At 42.8% G+C, this 23,668-nt stretch overlaps 1 protein-coding gene across 1 annotated transcript in view; it reads right to left on the bottom strand.

Annotated features, from left to right (window-relative positions):
• Nucleotides 1-17,111, bottom strand: part of ofcc1 (orofacial cleft 1 candidate 1) — a 61,340-nt gene extending 44,229 nt beyond the window's left edge. The window contains exons 1-6 of the mRNA XM_055930391.1: nt 16,830-17,111; nt 15,894-16,228; nt 14,666-14,687; nt 14,062-14,293; nt 9,696-9,784; nt 7,284-7,462 (exon numbers count right to left, since the gene is read on the bottom strand). Of these exons, the coding sequence (XP_055786366.1) occupies nt 7,284-7,462; nt 9,696-9,784; nt 14,062-14,293; nt 14,666-14,687; nt 15,894-16,228; nt 16,830-17,111 (1,139 nt within the window). The remainder of the gene's footprint in view (nt 1-7,283; nt 7,463-9,695; nt 9,785-14,061; nt 14,294-14,665; nt 14,688-15,893; nt 16,229-16,829) is intronic.
• Nucleotides 17,112-23,668: the final 6,557 nt, after the last annotated feature.

The raw sequence follows: 23,668 nt of genomic DNA, 5'->3' as shown, positions 1-23,668 counted from the left end.
ACCGAGGCTTTCGGTTAATTAAGTCATCTTGATATCATCTTATAAGAAGTTTTATTTGTTATTTTTTAAATGTGCTCAATTTTCTCAATGTTTAACTTAACATTGTTTTCTTTTTCTCCCAACCCCTACAATTACCTTAACATCTTCAGTTTTATATGTTGCCCCATTTCCAGGACACTGGCAAAGCAAGATACACATAAATGATTTTCATTGAGAAAATGGGAAAGCAGTAGGTATTTGGGGTATAGTAAAGAGAATTATGGCATCGTGACTCAGCTGTAGAATTGGAGTACATCATATAATTAGAATAGCATAATGCCCGTACTGCCAAATTATCAGAATTATTTGCAGCTGAGAGGGACTGGGAGCCTGGGCTCTCTAACCTAATCAGAAGTAGTGAAAAAATATGTTCCACTTAATTAGGAGGCCTTGTTTGACTAATAGCTGCCTGGGCCTTTTTTAATGCGAGGAGGAGGCTCTTACATGCAAGGCAAGTGTAGGAGAACCAATGAAACGCTAGCGCTATAATATTGCTACAGAACTGGCAGAGAGAAAGGGTAGTCAGAGGAAGGTTCTACCCAAGCCAAATATCCCCCCGAAACGTGTTTTGGCCTCGTTCATGAGAACAGGCCTGCTTGTTTACATGAGGTAGCCATTCTTCCCTGTTTTTCAACCCAAAATGCAACATGTGGCCTTTTTATAGACTTGATGGATTTAGGATTAAAACATGGAAATGGTAGGTCCCATAGCGAACCATAAATAGCGGTGGAAACATTAGGATTCGCATGCACCTGGGATCAACAAACCAAAGGGGCTACCCTTACTCTCCCCCTCTATAAACACAGCACTTAGCATCCCAAAGCAGGTTGTTTTCCATCACCTAAGTATAATTCTGACCTTTAAAAAACAATCCAATGCTTTGCGGTGTGGTATCGCTGCAGTTTAATAACCCCTCTGATTATGGCAGGGGAAACAACTAATCACAAGTGCTCTGGAGAGATCTATTTGGGTGATGTACACTGGGAGGCCCCAAGAAGCCTCCTGAGAATTGCATCAGTATTTAACACGTAGTTTCATTCTCCTCGTGACCTTGTCTTCATAACTGCAGGACATTGTCACCAGAGAGAGAGAGAGAGAGAGAGAGAGAGAGAGAGAGAGAGAGAGAGAGAAAGAGAGTGAGAGGGAGATAGAGAGAGGAGCAACAAGAGCTGCTGCATTCCCAGCATGCATGTGTGAGGCTCTTCTCTGCGCCAGGCAGGTTGCACATCACGCTACCCCACATGCCACTGCACACGCTCCCAGCAGGCGTGTTGGTGTGTCAAAGCTCCATCACGCTCCCCCCTCGTTCTCTCACTTTCTCTCTCTCTTATCTCACCACCAGTTCAGGGTTAGGGGGGTGTAGGTAGGGGAAGGTGGTGATGGTTGACGTTCAGGGTTAGGGAGTGTAGGTAGGGGAAGGTTGTGGTAGAGGTAGGGGATGGAGGGGGGTGTAGGTAAAGGATGGAGGGGGGTGTAGGCAGGAGAGGGAGGTGGTGGTGATGATTGGCCAACTAAGATTGCATCCTTCCATCAGGGCCCATTGGCAGACTAATCCCAGAGCCATGGGGCTCCAGGCCCACAGAAAGCTCCAGAGTGTGTGTGTGTCAGGCACAGGATTTACACTGGGAACGGGCCAGCCTTCGAAGGGTGAGACTGACAATAGCGACCTAGCCCATACCGACAAAGCTCATGCACTCACGTAAAAGACTGGTGTGGGGAAAGAACGCTGGAATAGTCTACCCTACAAACATAGCGATTGCCACACATGCCATTGCCAATGCAAATAATTGAATCCAATGACTACCCAGAGAACAGGGAAAGGTAACAACAGGTCAGTCGGAGAGCAATGGCTCAGACAGTGTGCTTTGGCTAAAATGGACAATACCCAAAATGGTCGGCCAACGTCATATTTAGATATACAAATATGTCTGTCAGACAGCTGATAAAATCAACGGTTACAGCCTGTCAGCTTATTAGAAGAGCAACTCGTCAGCAATGTTGTTCTAATGAAAAATCAGGATCCCGTGTTTATTTGTACAAGGAGAGTGTGTTCTGTATGTTTGTACTGCAGTACATTAGTCAGTATGTCTCTGTCTTGTAAAAGTCACTTCCATCCAAGCATAATTTATTGTTTTAAAAACAATTTTGGGAAAACTACTGGAATGAGTCAAACTTTTTCAAGATGTTTATTGACTTGGCAATATTTTTCAGTGTTCATGTCATCCAGATAACATGTGAAGACAAATGAACTGGAAAAGAGTGGCAGAGCAGCCTCACCTTTGCCCCTGCCCTCTGTGCACTGTGAACATCTCCTCTCTCTTTCTCAGTTTCTCTCTTTCTCTCTCCAAGGCCCCATAAAGGGAATGTGGGAAACACAGCTCAGACCCAGACCAGACGATACCAGACTTGCCAGGCCTAGGAGGGCCTTTCTCTGATCATATGCCCACTTTGCCAGGGACGAGCAAATGGCGTCAGGGCAGGGACCTGCCTGTTAGAAAGCTGACAGCGCTGATTTCCTTGAAGTGGGAGCAACATCTAGCGCGACCCGGAGGGGTGAAGGCAACATGTGCTCCCAGGCCACGGATGCAGGAAAGGGCTCTGGGAACCTGTGGTGGGTGACCGCTCGTCACCTCTACCCACAACTCCACCGAGCATTACATCAGATTTGATTGACCCCTGCTGGGTTCTGGTTTGGAGTAGCGCAGTATGTGGGATCGTTGAGGAAGGTTGTTGTTGTTTCAGGTGGTTCTCTCTCTCTCCCTCTCTCTCTTTCAGGTTCCAGTCGTTCCTCTCTGGTTGTTGTTTACATCAGTGTGCACTAGTCTTTTTTGTCAATGCACTGTCAAATCAGCGATGCACTTCAGTGCAATATTTAGATAACCAACCCATAACAAAGCACAATGTGTTTTCATAGCCATTTCCAAACAGACAGGCATAGAAAAAAATACTTACTTTCCTTTTCTTTCCAAAAGCAGAGCGGCGTTGCCGACAGAGGGAGAGAGGGGCTGCCCCCTAACCCGCCAACAGGTGAGCGTCGTCGATTCGTGACCTGGCGGTATTTGGCCAGCCCCTCTCGTCGTCACACACACAGCCGGAGAGGCAGGCACTCAAGCGGCGCCTTGCCAAGCCCTGCCGGGGAACGGGTGGAAGGGAAGCGTGGATCTCCAACCCATCAGGCTGCAGGGGAAAGTAGGTCACTGTGTTCCCGACTTCCTGGTGACTCCACGGAATGCCACAATAAGAACAGTTAGGGTTCCGAGTCTCACAGAGGAACAAAACAGAGTTACTGAGATTTCCCCCGTATGCCCTATGGACTGCAGCATGCAGCATTTGGTGTTGTGCTGCAACAGTGCAACTGTTACATTGATGGTAGACTGAATGAATGGAAGGAAGCTAATGGATGATAAGGTACCAGAACAGAGAAAGACTGCACTGGGTCAACTATGCTCTGATGGATCATAAAGACCTTAGAAAGTATTAAGGCCTCTGACCACCCATGAGAGAGATGCCTTTAAATTAATGATTACTACAGTTCAAATACCAGAAATCAATTCAACAGAACCGACCTAATTTCTAAAGCTGCACATACAGTAATTCTTCAAAATGTCGGAATCCATTATTTGCGACAGAAATAAAACTGAAGTCGAAACAATCCTCTATAACAGTATGTGACAGTGCAAAATCCAAACGAGCGATAAGGAGACATACACAACGCTATCAGACAGTAGAGCTTCTCCTCTACCAGTTTCAGCATGGACTGAATCTACTGTGGGGATACTTGCATCATCCTGTGGCCTCTGGAGGCGAAGGGTGTCGCTACACTTTGTCTTATCTTTCTCCCTTTCTCTTTCTCTAACAGGAAAGTCACAGATATAATTGATATGAGATTTAGGGGGTACATTTCAGTGTAATTAGAGTCTTGATAATTGGGCTAATTAGATCTAATTGTTATGTGAGAGTGAGTTTGATTAAAACAGGTTTCCCCAAAACGAGAGAAAAAAATATTTAGTTGGATACCATTGCTGCGACACACTCTGCAGTCTAATTAATGCACAAACAGAGGGGGAAAGCAAAACACATTTGAGGGACAGATGATTGTGGACAAATATGTTTTCTGTGATGACCTGTAGTCCTCCAGACCAATATAGTTGACTAATGAGTACTGGCCCCTCATGAGTACTGGCCCCTCATGAGTACTGGCTCCTCATGAGTACTGGTCCCTTGTGTCAATGCTGATTGGGTCTTTAATATTATTAGAGGTGCTCATGTGTAGAGGTCACAGTTTAAACTTCAAGTACTGTTATCATCTTAAAGTTCAAGTTGGGTTTCACAAATGCAATGAAAACTTTGCTAACAGATAAAAAGGCAACTCCTGCCACAACAGATTACACCAAAACCCACTACAATGAAATCAGGAGGAGTTTGCGTGGCCCACTAAGGTTGGTAATAAGAGGCTGTTAAAGATAAATGTAAATGCAGCTAACACTTTCCTGTTCATTTCCTATTTTATATGGAATCAGAAATGTCCTAAAAATACAGATCCAACTTTAAAATGCTGTGTTGGATTGTTACATTGTTTATTGGTCAGTACAGTAGGCTATAGTGGTCCCGTGTGGCTCAGTTGGTAGAGCATGGCGCTTGCAACGCCAGGGTTGTGGGTTCAATTCCCACGGGGGGATCAGGATGAATATGTATGAACTTTCCAATTTGTAAGTCGCTCTGGATAAGAGCGTCTGCTAAATGACTAAAATTTTAATGTAAATGTATAGTAGTCAGTTCAAATATGTTTACCTTAGTGAAAGTTGTTGCAGTGGTATCCAGTAGCAAATTGGCCGTATCAAATTACAACACTAATCAAACACTTTGATTTTATTCACTCACATTCTTTTGAGAAAGGTGCTTAAGAAGTCTCCACTCGCAGACATCAAATAAGGTGGAAGGGTCGGCGAGTGTCTTTCATGTTTCTTCAAACAGATATCAACTGAGTAGGAAATTCCTGCCTTTTCATTTGCGGGGAATTGTCTGTTATTGTCAATACTTGCACTTAAGAGCATTGTGTTTTTCTTTGAAATTGTAATTCATGGTTAACGGTTATTATCGTGCAGCGACGTATGTTTTGGGATGAGTTGCATTTGAGGTTGGCAACAAATACCTTACTTTTTGATATGCAAATCGAAGGGGATAAAACTGAGAGGGGAATATAATCAAAACTCCAAGAAAGAGAGGGTTGAACCAGATACTGCCCCATTGAGCTAAAACTTCAAATGGAAAACATTATTTATGTAGGCCCGCTATATTATGTACAACACACAACATTCAATGTCTTTTATCATCTGCCAGAAGGTGTTACTGATTTCTACCTCGTTAGAAACAGTAGAGTGGTTCATCTTAGGGAAGACTTTATTCTCTAGTTCTTGTTAGCGATGGTGCACGGCGTGTTTGCTCTTGTGTGGGTAAATGGCATTCTTGTCGAATTAATATCCAGCATTGTGTATTATCTTAAAGGAAAGGTCAATATTGGCATATGATTTGCAATTTGATATGTTAATGATATTCCTGGGAATATTGTTTGAGCTTCATCAAGATGCCTTCATAAACCAAATAGGTTATGGTCAAGAGGATAAGAATCTTGAGGTTAGTTGCAACCTGAAAATACAAAATACTGTAGTGTATGTTTTGAACAATATTCATAGTAGCCAGTGTGAGCGCGGTGTGTATATCTGATTTGCCCTAAAAACAAGGCTCTCACCAATGGGCTCAGTCTCTCGTGGTTCTCTAGATGGCAGTAATATCCCTCAATCACCCCAATATGAATCCAGAAATTCTGAATAGAACACAGAGCTCCAGCACACGGCATCACAGATGACATCATTACAGTAAGAAGAGTGGAATGGTGAATAAAACAATACAAGAATCCCCGTATGCTTGTTCCCCATACAGTCCTCAGGTGCTAGACATGCCCAGCATAACTCAAAAACCACTGCAGAACTGTTTGGGATATTGAGGAAAGACAACATCAGTGCCTATGATTGCTGTGATGAACAGATGTAATGTAGGGCGAGTGAGCTCTGCTTGAAGTTTGAGCTCGGTCTTAAAACGTAATAAATATGGGAGTAGCTTTCTAAGGCTTTAGTGCATTATAGGGCATAAAGGCAAAATTGTAATATGTTCCACAGCTTAACACATCTTGAATAATCAACCAAGTGTCCTCAAGTAAAAGTAAAACACACTTTAAATGTTTCCCGTCGTATAGTCCGCCCATACAAGTTAGATTCATTATGTGTTTTTCTCTCCCTTCACTTAGCATTGTGTCGTCATGTTTGTGGCTTCATTTTTGTTGTCGTGGTAATGATTTTAATTCCCCTGGTGTGTTCGGGAGATGCCAGAGTGTAGTCTCTGATCTTGTTTAATATGCCACCGGAAGCTATAAATTACAAACTACTCTGAAATGAGGAAACACAGGCCCCTTTTTAATCCCCTGAGAGCGTGAGGCTTTCCCTCTCATTGTGATGGGTGCAGATTCGCCTTGTATTCATTTATGTTCTCAAATCTGAAATAAAAACAAATACCTGCAAAACTTTGTTTCCAGTTGAAATAAGCAATACCCCTTTTATATTATTTCAATACTCTGTGAAAATATTTTTTTCTCAAACGTGTTTGGCAGAGGTGTTTTATACCATGTGTATCCTGGGCTGTTTGTGCTTGATAGATCCCTGTTTTCTCATTAAAATCAAATGCTATAAGCCACAATAAAGAGAAAACATTTGCCCAACCCTCTTATTCAGTTTGTATTGCAGGGGAATTGAAAACCAACTAACCACACAGTGACAGAGGCATGTGTGATGAGCCAATGTTGCCATGCGCACCCCTTTAAAAGATCTTACCCCATAGCACCAGGGGAGATACATAACCACGATGGGGTTGGAGATATCGTCACTCACTTTTTATAAACAAAGATATAAAAATATATATATGGGGGACTGGAACTGATGCAGACAATTACTTTGATAGAAGCCACAATCTATTTGCAATTTAAAGCTGATCCACCCCCTATACATTGTTTAATTGGTCTTCTTCACAATGCACTACCTAAGATGTGTGAGTGTGCCATCGTTTCTATAGTAGTTATTATCGAGACATTCTGCGCTGAAATGGGGCCCCGTTTCCGCGAGGCAAAAAGCTGTCGTCACACACATTTCCTTCGCGCTGCGACTGGAAGTTGTATAATGAGTGGTGAGACTTACTGTAGGGAGAACGTATACTCCTCCATCTCCTTAGCCCAGAGATTCTCCCTCTTCTCCGATGATGCTACAGCCGGAGCTGCTGTCTCCTGTTTGTCAGCCTGGCCCTGCAGAAGCGGTGGAGGTGCGGCGCTCCCTCTCACATGGGCGCTCGAGCTATTTATCTTGTTGATTGGCTTCTTCTGTTGGGGAGAGCACAAATTGGGGGGGGGGGGGGGGACAACACATGCAGATGTCGTTTGTAATCAAAGCAGGCAGAGCAGGAAACGGGCCCCGATCTATCTGAGGATCACATGGAGACAGTGCATCACACTTTTGAGCCACTGTTCTCTTCCAGTCTCAGAACTGAATGACAACCAAATAACACATCTCTGGAGAGGAGCAACTTTGATGAGGGAGAAACAAGGCGTAGATGGAGAAATGCAGCAGAACTTATAGGGCAGCTGTTGCTGTTACTTACACTAGTCGTTGACTAGTGTCAACACAGTCAGAATGAAGGTAGGAAGTGGGTTTAAATATTTCACATGCAGAGGTACTTCAGCGCCTGATATTATTTGTTAAGCCCGGCAATGTGTTAACGGCTTGCTTTACCTCGTCCTGTCAACTAGTGCTGCCTTGCCCTTGGGTGGGCTTAGACCGTCTGCTAGCTAGAAGTTGTGAAATACTTCCTGATTATGTTAATCAGCTCCCTAGTTTGAAAAAGAGCCTTCCGTCTCTCTCTCTCTCTCCTCCACCTGAGAGAACTGTGCCCAGGATGTAGTAAATAGGGTAAGGCCCCTATAAAAGCCCCATTGGTTTTCATAGTGCAATCTTTGCCAAAGAAAGTGTGAATTCCAGAGTGATGATCACAATAAAAAAAGGTGGAGAGAGAGAGAGAGAGAGAGAAAGAGAGAGACAGAGAGAGAGAGAGAGAGAGAGAGAGAGAGAGAGAGAGACAGAGAGAGAGACAGAGAGAGAAGAGGAGAAAAAACACAGGAGATATATAAACCACAATGTTCTCTGGTGTCTCTACAATACATTTAATGCAATATCTTAAGAGCCAGATTTTCCACTGCGATTCCTGCCCTCTGGGCTGAAGTGGTCGCCTGGAGAAAATACATTTTAATTAGCCTGGCACCGTAGGTTGAGAGGGGGCTGAAATTTGATCCCCCGCGCCCAGGTTGGGGCAGGTTTGAGATCACCGCACTTAATCATTAGACAACTGGCTTCAACCGGGTGACATTTGACAGAGTTAGCAGCGTTTAAAACCCTGCAGCTTTGTGGCTTCAGAAAAAAGAACACCTCATATCAACAAACTTATTCATTTAAGAGGTCAGCAGTGCTGATTATTGGCCGTCTGGAGACTAAGAGCCACTTGTAACGCGGCTGTAGAGGGGAGCTTGAGGAATAAAGGCTTGGGAAGAGTGTGAGGTGGATAGGAGCTCATGTGGTGTTTATGCATCATCTGCTACAACAACTACCACGTCACAACAACATCACAAACACAACATCACAACAACAACATCACAACCACAACATCAACATCACAACCATATCACCACAACCACAACATAACAACAACATCACAATCTTATCACCACAACAACAAAATCACAACAAAAACATCACAACAACAACATCACAACAACATCACAACCATATCATCACAACAACACAACCAAAACATCACAACTATAACTTCACAACCATAACATCACAACAACATCACAACTCTAACTTCACAACCATATCACAACCATAACATCACAACAACACAACCATATCACAACAAAATCACAACCAAAACACCACAACTATAACTTCACAACCATAACATCACAACAACATCACAACTATAACGTAACAACTATAACGTAACAACCATAACATCACAACAACATCATCACAACAACAACATCACAACAACAACCCCACAACCTCACAACCATAACATCACAACAACATCACAACAACAACATCACAACAATAACATCACCACAATAACATCACCACAATAACATCACAACAAAACATCACAACAACAAAGGAGGGCACAATAGCAAAGCAAAACTTGAGACAGCAATGCCAGATCAGCAAAGAAAAGTAGTTCTGCAATTACCACTTCAAAGTATGGCAGGTAACGTACTAGGCTTTGGTTCATTTAGCTTAAGTCCTCTGTAGCTCAGGAAGAGGCGTGTTCGGAGCAATAAAAAGGTCTGGCTGGCATTGCTGATTTCACAGAATTTCAGCTGCTTTGGCTTGTCAAGCAGATCAAAACTGGCTTTGAAGACCGAAAAAATACCTGTTAGTGTGAAATATATTTTGACAAATCTCAGATAATAACGACGGGAGGTGTGTGTAGGGCTGGAGACGGTTTGTGTGTGTGTGTGGGGGGGGGGGGGGGTAGAAATTATTTTTCCTAAATCACATTGTTACCTTGTAGTGCATCCATGTCTCTGCTTTCTCTGTGTAGGGATCTCTCATCTCCTCTATTTTCTCAGGGACCACTACTGTGGAGTTCTTCCCTGCCATATAAGAGTGAAAGAAAGAGAAAAAAAAGAAAGATTCATTTTTATTTTTATGAGCAAAGCACATCTGGCAACAACAGTAAGAGAGAGAAAGTACAGTAACACAATTATTTATGTCTGATTTATGAAGACATGTTTTATCCTAGTTCTGCTTACTGTAGGAGTGCTGGTAGGAGTTGACCAGGTAGGTTGTTAAAAAAGAAAACAAGCAATAAAAAGTTTGGGGGAAAAAAATGTATTTGAGCTAAAAAATCTCAAACCGTCAGTAAACAGTAGGATGAAACAATGATTATATACACACAAACAGCATGTCTATATATCTGGTAACTTACATATTGACTAACACCTATTTGTCATACAGTATCTAGTAACTCAAATAAGAAAAATGAAATACAATTTAAATTGGGATATAAAAAAATACAAATTCCACTGTTGCAAATATTTGTTAAATCACTATTTTATCAATCAAAAGGACATATTTTATTTAAGCAACCAATCAATAAAATCGTCCTGCATAATTGACTATAAAATTACCAAATAATGTTTCAAAATCATGTAGATTATTCCTAAAATAAAACAATCAACACATGATTGCAATATTGTTAAAATATTTCTTCCCACTTCCAGTGGTGCATACTGCACATGTGTGGTGTGTAGTGATCATAGTCAGAGGCAGGTAGTAAAGTTGTTGCGTTGTTCTGTCAGGAGAGTTTGCAAAAGCAACAAAGTCTAAGAGGCTGATTTTCCTCAGAGAGAAAGAGAGAGACTTATGAAACGTCCCTGCACACACATCTCCCACAATCTAAGAAGCCAAACCTTCCGAGCCTGAACGCTCTAATGCATGCAATTAGACATGATGAAAAATCGAAAAAGAAATTAAATTTGGTTGTAATACATTTCTCCATTCTTCTTTCCTTTGGAAAATTACTTTTGAAGTGTTTTTTCCTCCCCTTTTTCTTTTCTCTCTCACTCTCTCTCTCTCATTTTTTTGCTGTAATTTAAATGGTAAGCCGCCAGATGTGTGTCTCATGCTTGAAGAGCCGGAGCTTTGCATTATTTAGCATATTAACATTCACAGAATTTAAAAAAGGGTTCTTGCATTGCCTGGAGGTTCTAATTAAGTAAACCTTAGCTTGATACATGTAAAAATTTCACTATGTGAAACTTTTTTTCATCGCTTTTTTTCTCGTCTTCTTCTGCAGCCAGTCACATCTATATAATAAATATGGAAACCTCTGAGATGATATAATTTTTCTCTCTTGCTGCGGGATTAAATATATCAGTAATAATAACCTTTAAATATAGGCGACATATCAGCAAATCCGTCTGACGGCTAAAGTGTACTTAATGGCAAGACTGTTCAGCTTCCTCCTGGTTTCGGAGACTGACATCAGATTTAATTCCAACCCAGATGTAGTTCTTAATTACCAGGGCTTTGCTGGTAAACATTAGGAATGCCTACAGTTACGAGGTAATAAGCTTATATCTGTTATTTTCAGAGTGAAGAATATGTTATTTTTTCCCTGATCTGTCATGTGATTGCATAACTATTTAACTCTGGCTTGCATAGTTAAGTCTTTATGTGTGCTGTCAACCGAATTCATTTTTTTTTTTTTTTACTGTGACAGTTACTGTACTATAAGTCAAACATGAGATGTAAGTTCTCCCGAGTGGCGCAGCGGTCTAAGGCACTGCATCTCAGTGCAAGAGGCACTGGTTTGAATCCAGGCTGTATCACATCCGGCTGTGATTGGGACTCCCATAGGGCGGCGCACAATTGGCCCAGCGTCGTCCGGGTTTGACCAGGGTAGGCTGCCATTGTAAATAAGAATTGGTTCTTAACTGACTTGCCTTGTTAAATAAAGGTAAAAATGTCTCCTCATAGAAAAGCCAGAGACCGACAGAGATGGAAATTGAGAAGGTGTAAGAGAATCAATAACAGAATGGCACTGAGTCAATGACCCTTGTAGTCAAATGTACAAACATTATTCACAAACTTGGGTGTGTTTAACATGCCTTTACTTTCAAATGCATTCAACAGACAATGAGTATAATTCTTTGCTATAGGTCCTAAAATTATAATGAATTCCAGAAAAATAAGAATATATTAAACAAAGTAGTTACATCAAAATAATACAAACTCAGAAGTACCTTGCTTACGGGTTGGAAGTACTGCAGAAAGTGACGGGCATGCAGTTAAGCGGTACAGCTGAGGTCTGACATAAGCTCACTCACTGTTAGAGGACAAATTCATTGTCATTGTTTGTGTGTTAAAACACCAGCGCCGCTGTGGACGGAGAGAGAGAGAGAGAAAGAAAGAGAGGAGAGAAGAGAGAGCACCATACTGCAGCTTCGGGTTTAATTCACCAACCCTGATTCTCAGATGGTGTTGGGCCAGAATTAGCACAGTGTTGACAGCTATAGGCTATGTCCATGAACTTGGAGGGCTGCTGCCACAACCCCAGTGTTGCTCCGAGGGTAGAACAACAGCTTCCTTGTTATCCAGCTGGTTCTCTCTGAACTGGGAGAGAGAGACAGACAGAGTGGGGAAGAGAGAGAGCTGGAAGAGAGCGAGAGAGAGAGCGAGAGAGACCTCGGCTGGAAAACATGGCCCCGGGTCCACCACACTGAGAAGTCCGTTACTGCTAGTGAAAGCCGACCAGCCGAGCCCTTTCCACTCACCTGGGCTTCTAATTGCCCTGTGATTGGTCCAAAGTTGACCGCGGAGCCAAGGTCAGTGAATCATTGATTACCCGAGAGTGCCCTCGCTGCCGGTATTCGGTGGCGGGGTTTTATATTCAGCGATTGTTTCGACTCACAGCGATGTGGTTATTCGAACGTAACATTGTTTACTCGACGACGCAACTCGAAGTAGGATCACGGATCTTTGCAGTCTCACTTGAAGCTTGGATAACATGTTGGAATATTATAGCGGTGATTAATAAAATTATCTTGTTGAAGTACACTTCACATCTCCATCTCTGTTCATTCATTAGCATAAAGGACATGCTGTATGTATGTGATGTGGGGGGTTAAACTAAACAGTGTTCCCCTTGGGTTCTGTTTGTCCCAATCTGTAACATTCATTTTGTGGGGTTACTCTTGTATCTATACAAACAGGCTTTGACATAACAATAAAACATCAATATAGAATATGGACAGTGCAACATTAATTGGGGGACCATCACAGACTGGTAGAGATATAAGGTTATAACGATATAACGTAGTGGTAAAGTTTGAATGGAATGACCAATACCCTAACCCTGAGGGACCTTTATCCTGAATGTTCAGGGCAGCGTTCCAGAGACAGATGAAAAATCCTCGAAATTGTGCTCAGGGGGGGTATTATGATGCAGTATGATGCATTGGCAAAACGAGGGGGAGAAAAGCAACAACACAAAACTAAACCCTCTCAACTCTGATCCTCTGCATCCAGTTACTGATCCACTGACGGCAATCATAGAACACAGGCCTAATCTAATTAGTCATTTGGATTCAAACAAACTCAAGTGTAACCGGATCATTCAGTTAATGTGAAAGGTCAGTTAACCCACACCGCCTCTGGCGACTCTCGTGTGTTCAAAAAGGCAAATAGACTTCGATATGCACGGAGCAAACAAAGTAAAACCGGATTATGATTCTCATATGGTAAGTTTACTTTTCTGACACAACAAAGTCAACAGTGAAGAATGGTTATACATCAGCGTTTTTTCATAATTTCTCCAAACTTGTCAAATCTATTATTTGGTATAGTCATCAAGGATGGGGTTGTCAGTCACTTTCTTGTCTGTAATAGACACCTCATCCAGGGCTGTGATAATGCGAGGGAGATTAATTAACTTAAGGCCCCAGGAACGCACAACTTTCAGTCTGACTGTCAAGTAAGACTATGTGTGTGTTATCCTATGACAAGAGGTCTCCATATACTTGTCCTGATTCTGAGGGAAGCACATAATGAGAAAAGCTCTGGCGTTACACTCACAGAAAGAAAAAGGAATCTCTATACATCAAAAACAGAGAGCTTCCTCCAAATGGAAGGAAATGGTTGAGGCCCCCGACTTTGACAGAGTGCTGGATAACAGAAATAATTTGTTCCTCTCTTTCCTCTCTGAATTTGATTTCCAGTTGTGGGCTAGGTTAAAGTTGTCTATCCAATCTCTCTCCTCAGAGCTTGACGTAATCTCTCCATCTGAATATCATAACTCCGCTCCGAGAAGTAATGCAACGTGAAAGGATCCATATGCAAATGTGACACAAACGTCAGCTAGACTTACGGAGCGGTGCCTTCACGGGCCTCCGCGAGGTGCTGTGAGGGACACCTTTTGATCCGTTACTCAAGGTACGGATCAGGTTCACTTCTTCTCCAGCCACCTCCTCACCTGAATTTTCTCTGTTGTTCCCCCCTCTTTCTTTTTGTAGAGTAGAGGAGGTGGGTGTGGAGGACTGGTACTTTGCCTGTGTGGCAGAACATAAATCTCCCAGAATGCTCTTGTCGGGGACACTTCCCTTGTGGGGTGTTAGGATCTCAGTGGGAGGTCAAGGGTCGCACTGCAGAGGAAGTGACAAGCTGTGAAATGTAAAAGACCAATTTCTTCCACATGTTGAGGCGCTCGAAGAACACTCGGAGAACACGGCTCGAGCTGTCAGCCGACATCACGTTTAAAATGGGCCAGGTTGCTACCCAGCAGACCTGTCACAACTCATTTGTAATTAAAACGCCCGTCTGATGTTTAAAGCTCCAGCACTACCCCAGAAACTTTTTCGAGGACTGTTAAATAAAGATGAGCGCCCTGCCAAAAAAAGTGATGTATTAATAACAGAGGCCTGGTCGTCTTTGTACTAGATCAATACCAAATGAGCCTATGTTTGATTTCTGACGTTGGCCAGGATGTTGCCTGACCTGAAAACCAGGGGAAACAAGAGAAGTGTGTTTTAAGTGAGAAACTGGCCACATTATCATTGGTAATAGCAGGCCGGTATTATTCACTTCCTCTCTACAGATGGACGATGTTACTCTTTTCCACCTGCCTGTCCTTTCAGCTGAGAAACACATCCATGTGACCGTACTGAAGAGGGACTTTAGTAGCCTCGTCCCAGATCTGTTTGAGCTGTATAGCCAACTCCTATGGTCATTGTCATGCCAAATGGACCATAGAAGTTGGCTATACAGCACAAACTGATCTGGGACCAGGCTAGGACTGTAGTGCCAGGACATTCCCATACCAGGAGATTCCCATTTCATCAATGAGTTATAATAAATCACAAGTCCTCATATCTAAAGTAAAGCTTAAGTGGCAACAATAAACTATTCAAAGATTTCACAATACTGTGGTGTCAACTGGACAGGCTGTGTACTAGACAAACACCCCATGCCATGAGAATCAGTTCTCTGCATAAAAAATGCCAAATACTTCAGGAGAACAAAAATGTGTGAGCCACACTGGCTTCAGCATTGTGCTGTCAAACCAAGTGTTACGAAATGTGTTTTTAGGTGGTTGTTGTTGTTTGCTTGTACTCGCGTGCAGTACGAACTTACCACTAGAATTCAAATCATACTTAGTGTATCTTTTGAATACATGCAACATGTCCTATGACTTTTATCTCAGCATGAGGCTGGGGGTTTTCTCATCTGTTGTTTCCCAAACACATTGAGCACATCCACATCCACAGAAGAACAAAATATGAATATGCTAATGGCGCACGGAGAGGTTATATGAGTTCCTGCTAGAGAACTAGCCGTTTCCTCATTTTAATAAAACATTTGATCTATTCCATAGTTTCCATTGCATAACATCCTTCTAGTTATGAGTGTTTGTTTGTTGTGTAGAATGGAATGAAATGTTCAATCTAATTTGAAATGGGCAATGTTAGTAATACACTCTGGTACTATAACTGGTTGAAATGTATTTTGCAAATATATTAATCAAATCAAAGTTTATTGGTCACGTACAATTTTGCAGACGTTATCGCAGGTGCAGCAAAATGCTTCTGTTTTTAGCTCCAACAATGCAGCAATATCTAGCAATACAATAGCAATACTGACAATACATAGTAACTAATAATAGCACATGATAAACACCAAGGACCTGCCTCAGAGCACAATCACCTCCTTTGACAGCCATGGAGACCTGCCACTCTGTCTGTGACATTAGGTTTAATTTGTCCCCCACTGTGGCCGCTGGCAGTAGGGGGTGGTGGGGGTGACGGTGGGGGAGCCCTACCTGGCAGAGTGGAGGAGGAGCAGGCAGAGGAGGAGTGTGAGGCAGACAGGTGGAGAGGGGACCCCCGGTGACACGGCTTGACGCCGCCTCTCCCCCGGCTGGGGCTGGAGTCGCTTGGGCCTGCCTGGGGGGGCGAAGGGGGGACGAGGAGAGGAGGGATCTGCAGGGTGACACTGTGCTCCTCATCCCCTCTGGAGCTGCCACTGGGGAGCTTCCTCACCTGTAGAGCCATTACGGAAAGGGGGGGAGGGGGCATACAGAGCGGGAATGAGTGCATGATGCAATGATACATTTAGAATTGATAACAGTGGTGATGTCACTGCTACTTGTGTTCTACACGTCTACTGCAATGCATCAATAATGACTGTCTGTACGGCTACTCCTTTATGTCTTAAAACCACTAGATATTAGTTGCGATAATTATTCCTATTGATCGGAAAAATACACTTGGGACAAAAAATGCAGAGGAACTGTAAATAGAGAAACCTTTGTTCTGTATTTTAATTAAATTAAGCTGCTGAGTAATTGGATCAATGCATCACCTCAAATGCATCCGGATATGTTTAGTAAATATGTGGTTTATTTACAATCTGGGGCCAATTTACAATTTCTCAGCTAAAACCATTTACCACACATAATGTCCCCTCATACCAACCACCCAGCTTCTCTGATAATGGTTCAAATCAGGTGACTGTCCATAGCCCCTGGGCTCAACATTCCCAACTGAAATGGACACACACTCACAAACACGGAAACAACTCCTTCGCCCACTCTCCCTCACACACGCTACCATCAACCCACACACTAACACACCCACACACCTGGAAGTACAGGTTACACAGCCAGTTGTCCAGGTCGGCTGACATAAGGCCTTCTATCTTGCGGAACTGGTCGAGGTGGGGGTGCGGGAGCCCCCTGAGGATGGGGGTCTTGAAGCGCCCCTGGACAGTTGTGAGGGTGGCGTGGCAGACAGGGAAGGCGGCCCAGCCCAGTGTGGTGCCGGCCTGGCTCCGCTCCCCCGTCAGGTCCAGCAGCCTGAACAGCAGGACCATGGAGGGCAGCATGTCACACGACGCAGGCAGGATCTGCACACACACATACATGGATACACACACACACACACACACACACACACACACACACACACACACACACACACACACACACACCACAAACCACACACACACACACACACACACACACACACACACACACACACACACACACACACACACACACACACACACACACACACACACACACGGATGCACACACACATACATAGGGGGGCAAATAAGACAGGAGCCCTCAGGTGAGATTGTTAACTCTCAAACCACAACCTAGATCATCATTCCTCCAAATCCTCCTCTGTGTCCTCTACTAATCTATTTTCCATGTTACGCTATGCAGACTGTCTCTGCATGACAGCCTACGATAGATTATATTAACGGTCTTAACCGGTCCCACAACAATGTTGGCATTAAACTAAGGTTTGGGAAGAGATGAAATGATAAAGACTGGTTTGAGAGAGTTAGCTGAGCGACAGGAAGTGATCAACACATTTCGATTGTTGAGAGTCTGGGCGCGCCACACACCTACTAATATTTCCCTCCAGAAATGTGCCAATGTTGGCAAAAAAGTAGTATTTTTAGATACTACCTTTCACCAAAGGGTATAGCCTACATGGCTCATATCAGGCAGGTGTGCTATTTTAGCAATGGGCATTCTCCTGCCGCCTAACGGATGAAGTAGCATAGTGGCAAGGATATAGATGGCTGAAGCATGCATTTGTTTAGGCTATCCCAACCGGCTAATCATTAGCTAGATCACAAACTCTTAAGTGTTCAGAATTTTGGCATCGATACCAATACCAACTATAATGATCCTCAATACCATAACGATACAACTGTGAAAGAAATGCCTTGAAGTCAAACATACAGCACTGTTACTGTACAAAACAATAGTCAACTCTCCATCTGGAGAGCTAGGCCACTGGGTGTGCAGGCTTTTGATCCAGGTTAACAAGGTCCTACCCTCATTCAGTAAATCAGGTATCAAATGGCTATAATTCCAAGCAAGTTAGCTAAGCAGGAGGGCTCTAAACTGGCGTTTTCCAGTGCCAAGAAAGACATGGAAAAATGTGCTCAGGGATGTTCAGGGAATGCATGATGGATATCTTGAGGTAAAACATGTCAAAATAGGATCCAGAATAATCATATATATTTCGAGATTAATTTGCCTGCATGTTTTTTTGTGAATATTGGCCTAGGCTATAGCCTATGCTACATAATACCGGCAGAGGAAGTGGGAACACAAAAAAACGCCTTAGCTAGATTGCTAACTCTTAATATGATATTGTTGCTAGATAGCCATGTAACTGATCTAACAGTAAATGTAACATCCTGAGAAAACCTTCCATTGGTAGGCCTGCATAGGCTACTTGATGTATTCACCACAAATGGTGCGCTCAATCATGTCAATTACATACCTTGATTGTAAAGCGGCGTTATTTCCTCTATATTGACTGTTGAGAAGTAATTGTTCTACTCACATAAAGCTGAGACTCTCCTCTTTTTTTTAATAACAGTAACAGTAGATGTTTTAAAAACTGTGTAAATTACATTTTGAAATGTTGCTCAACTTGTCAATAGTCAATGCTTGCGCTTATCAGAATGCCTCTCTCCCTTTACTCCATGTGCAATTGGGGGAGCGGGAGTGAGAGCCAGAAGCGAAATTACCGACTAAAGCAAAATTGCTTTCAGTCAAATTGCTTTGGTGTCAAAAATGTTTGGTTCATCATCCCATCTTAGATAAATTAATTTAAGACTTAAGACAGTTTTAAGGACCTGCGGACACCCTGGAGATATTAACGTTAATTTCCCTGTGAACCCAAGTATGTACATTTTACAGTAACATGCCTACCATGACCTTAACATACTGAGAGCCACGTTACAAAATCACGCATGCAGCAGCAAGTAGAGCAGTTTGGGCTGTGCTCGCAGATGACAAAACAGGGACTGTTATTTACCCAGAGAGCAGTAGACTTACCTTCTGCTTAAAAAATGAACTGACAACGAGGAGCACGCCACTTCATCAATCACCAGGGGGGAATATTTCATCCCTCTATTAGTTGTAATGGAAAACGGTGAAGACTTGTTTTATCACATAAATCATGTGTATCCCCCGCTAATCTGCTTTTGGTACCTACCTGAGAGAAATGATGGTGGAAGTGTCTGACTCAAGACACAATTTATGGCATAATATTGCATATTATGGATATTGAAAAATATTTCATATTGTTCATTTACCGTAACAGAACTATAAGCCACATAAACAGGGAGGCGGGAGGTAAGGAAAGAGAAAGAGAAGGGAGCGGAAGGCACAGTTGCCTGAGAGAGCCTGCCAGGCCTGGATGAGATGCACGACAGGCTTTCTCAGGTGGTGCAGCAAACAGAAACATATGGTCCAGTGTTCCAGTGTGCCTTGGCCTGGTGGAAACGCCTATTAAACCATTAAACTATTGAATTTCATTAAAAACAGACTGATATTTGCTGCCCCAATCTTGAAAGGAGAGAAAAAAAGGAATGGAGGAAAAAGAGAAGAAAAAACGACTGTCCAAACTAACACACAAGATGACTCAATTTTAGAACTTTATCTATCGTTCCTCCGTCTCTGGGAAATTAATTTAAAACACTTTCTTTCGGAAAAAAAGGAGAATAAAAAAGTTGAGGAATTAGAACAATGACTGGAAAAAAGAAAGATGAAGGGCTGAGGGGGAAAAAAAGACAAGATTGTGTGAAAATCCAAAGATTTAGTTTATCATGCCATGGTTTCCATCCTCTTCCTCCCCTTCAATATTAAGATGTTGGATCTTATGCTTCTACCCACTTGAAGTAAACACTGTGTTAAGACCGTGGGCCTGACACCCTTCATGTGTGCAGCCTCCTCGCAAGAATCTTTAAGACAGATCAAATTGAAGTGCAGTGTTCCTGGTAAAACGAACCCCAAACACACACACAAAGAACAGGGGAACCAAAAACAAAAATAAGCTCCTGGCTTCCTCCTACTGTTGCTAATTCCTCATTTCCTCTCAGAAGGCACCGCAAACACACTCCCAAAATCGCACGATAACGTGGGCAAAGAGAAAAACACTCGAGCCAATCCAGATAGTCTCAGACAAATCTGATCAGCAGTGGTTCCACAGCTAACAACAACATCTATAAATAAGAGCCAGGGTTGGGGAGAGACTAGAGGGTTGAGAGTGACACGAGGTGTTTGCAGTGCCGTACTTAAACCCTTATACCTCTGAATCAGATCCTACAGCCTTTCCCAGCGAAGTCCGCATTCAGTTTCGGTGGCTTACGCCGTTCTTTATGTCAGATGGAGCCTGAGACAATATAATCAGGATACTGAGGCTTGATGAATACGCCCACCTACTGTAGCAGTGCATTGACAGTGGCCACATGCGATAAGGCCCTTTAGAGTTGCCATTGGAACACTGACTATCTAGACAGTCCTTCTGCATCTTAACACTTTGGAAAAACGGATCAGGAGGGAAACAAATTGTGGATTAGCTTTTATAGTTTTCATATGTTGGTATCAGCATTGCATCAGGCATCTTATAGCAATGAATAAACATGACTTTCTGGTCATCATCCACCATCTGACATTTTTATTGTTGTTAGCATTTGTTGTTGTAGTGCCAACAAGTGCTTTGAACAGTACAGAGATGATTTAGGATTAGGTTACATTTCGAAGGGCTCCCTTTTAAAAATGTAAAATGTTCACAGGGCTCTCTTGTGAAAGAGACCTTGGTCTCAATGGGACTCCCTGTTAAAATAAAGGTTAAATAAAAAATACTTAGAAGACCTAAAACTGTGGCACATGCTACTGCTATGCTAACCATCCTCTGAAAACGCAGCTGAACTAATAACGTTCAATAGAATTTGGAGTGAAATGTTTTAGTCAAACTGAGTAACAAGTATCAAGACTTTATCCAGGGTGTTACAGTGGAAATAGTTTCATTTGCCAAGTTCCACGTCTAAAAATATCACTGTAGAGGCCTACTTTAGTCTTGGGCATACTGCATGATGGCTGCTCATATAGACTTCTGGAAAATACACTACATTTTTCAGTGCATTTGTACTTCATTTTCATTCCAATAAAACACTATGCCCTTATATAAATGAATAATAGATCTGTCTTTTGATTTACATGCATGGATTAAATGTCATGTTTGAAAAGTTGCTGTTTTATTCATATTGGATTTCCCCCAAGTCAAACCTAGAGGCTCTCACTGGCATATTTTAATACAATGTCTCTCCATCCTCATATACACAGTTACTGTTTAATATAAATTTTCATAACCCCTTTCAATCTACAGCCTACACTGCAGCCAAAGAGTAAACCATTGGAAAGAAGAGTAGTTGGAATTATTGCGGTGGAAAACAAATTAAACCTACAGCGTGCTGTAACCGTTATTTCAATACCGCATGTGTGCATTGTCATTTTTTTATCTGACAAATAACTCCTGTTTGTTTTTAAAGATAGTATTTAGCTAATTCAGTATTGGGTTTCATGTCAAAGACTTTTCCCCCTCTTGGAAGTGAACGTGTTTTAATCCAGAGCCCCTCAGTGTCAGAATTGCTTTCAGATGAAGAATATGTTTTTTATTTTTTTCCTCCATCATTGCACATATCTCAAGAACTATTTCTTGAGCGGCTTCCCCGAGCATCGTTTCAATAAAAGAGGGTCTTATTGAATGAACTCCCATCGCCACAAATCACATCCTGTCCTTCCCCTCCTGAATAAAAACACATTACTCTCAATAGAGGAAGGCCAGGATGGGGGGCTAAACTAAATGTGTTTGTCACCCGATTGGAGCGGAGGAGCAGTCCCCATCCCTGTGATGCTTACGTACGGTGAACAGGCTCTGGTTGACGTGCAGCTCTGTGTCGTAGAAGTGGCCCCCGTGCTCCACGGGCTCTGTGGTCCCAGCCCACTGCTCCTCCTTCAGACAGGACCAGGTGAGGGCGGGGCCTCCCAGACGGCTCTGAAGAGCCACACTGAGGCTGTAGAGGCCCCTGGGCAGCTTGTCCCTGACTGCCCGTAGGCAGCGCACACGCACCTCCATGGGCTGGGGACTCTGCGACCACTCCACCTGCAATACATAGAGAAGGTTGTGTTACGGTTACTGTCACTGCAGCAAGAAACCAGAGGTCAAGGAACGCACCCCTCACAGACACAGCATTGGCGTCTCCCTCTCTCTCTCCCCCCTCCCTCACGCTCTCTCTCTGTATCTCTCTCCCTGCGCTCTCTTCCCCTCCCTCACTCTCTCTGTCCCTCTCTCTATCATTTTCTCCCTCTGCTCAGACAGCGTGCCACTGCCTGCCTCTCTTCCAGACAGCAGACAGTGTGCATCATTCTCACTCACAAAGGAAATGCATTACCCTAAACATATAATGTGTAGATCCTGTACTGTAACACAAGCATTGCTGCTTAACAACTCAGAGTCATTTCTGTTAAATTTGGAAAGGAAAGCCTGGTACAGTATTTCCCCCAAACTGTATACAGTTGAGAGAATTATTCACAAAATAAAAACAATATTTGCACATTTCAGTTATTGGCTGTTAAAAGGGGAAGCATATCAGGTTGGAAATCCACCGAGGGGAGGGATTCAGTTGAAAACGTTAAAGGACAAACACTCTGGATTAATTCAGGAAGCAATTAATCTGTGAGGGGAGAGGGTTAGTGTCTGAGTCTGTGACGAAACTGTAGCCAATCACAATGAGGTTCCGAGATGAGCTTTGTTGTTGTTTGTTTGTTTTGTTGGAATGGCCTCATTTCAAGGATATGATGAGCAATAGGGGAAGATCGTTGGACTGTTAAGGAATTCATTCTAGATGATCACTGAACAATAAAAAACACTCATTCAGTTTCCCTTCCTGAATGGCATCCTCAAAATACAATTTTGTATGAATTAGCCATCATCATTAATTACGAAAGTAGATGTGTGCATACCCTTATGTGCTTATGTTATTGTATTTATGTAATTATGTACAACCTTTTCACAAATTTTCACAAATTGGCATGCATTCAGCATACAGAGAACAATATAAACTGGGTGGTTCGAGCCCTGAATGCTTATTGGCTGAGAGCCATGGTATATGAAGAACGTATACCACGGGTATGACAAAAAATATGTATTTTTACTGTTCTAATTACGCTGTTAACCAGTTTATAATAGCAATAAGACACCTCAGGAGTTTGTGGTATATGGCCAATATACCACAGCTAAAGGCTGTATCCAGGCACTCCGCATTGCGTCATGAGTAAGAACAGCCCTTAGCCATGGTAAATTGGCCATACCCCCCCCCCCCCGCCCTCAGAACAGACTCAATTCGTCTGGGAATGGACTCTACAAGGTGTCGAAAGCGTTCCACAGGGTTGCTGGCCCATGTTGACTCCAATGCTTCCCACAGTTGTGTCAAATTGGCTAGATGTTATTTTGGTAGAACATTGTTAATACACATAGGAAACTGTTATGAGTCAAAAACCCAGCAGCGTTGTAATTCTTGACACAAACCGATGCACCAGAAACCTACTACCATGCACCGTTCAAAGGCACTTAAATATTTTGTCTTGCCCGTTCACCCTCAAT

The sequence above is a fragment of the Salvelinus fontinalis genome, chromosome 7 (assembly GCF_029448725.1).
Source record: "Salvelinus fontinalis isolate EN_2023a chromosome 7, ASM2944872v1, whole genome shotgun sequence".
NCBI lineage: Eukaryota > Metazoa > Chordata > Actinopteri > Salmoniformes > Salmonidae > Salvelinus > Salvelinus fontinalis.
This window is presented reverse-complemented; position numbering and strand designations above follow the sequence as displayed.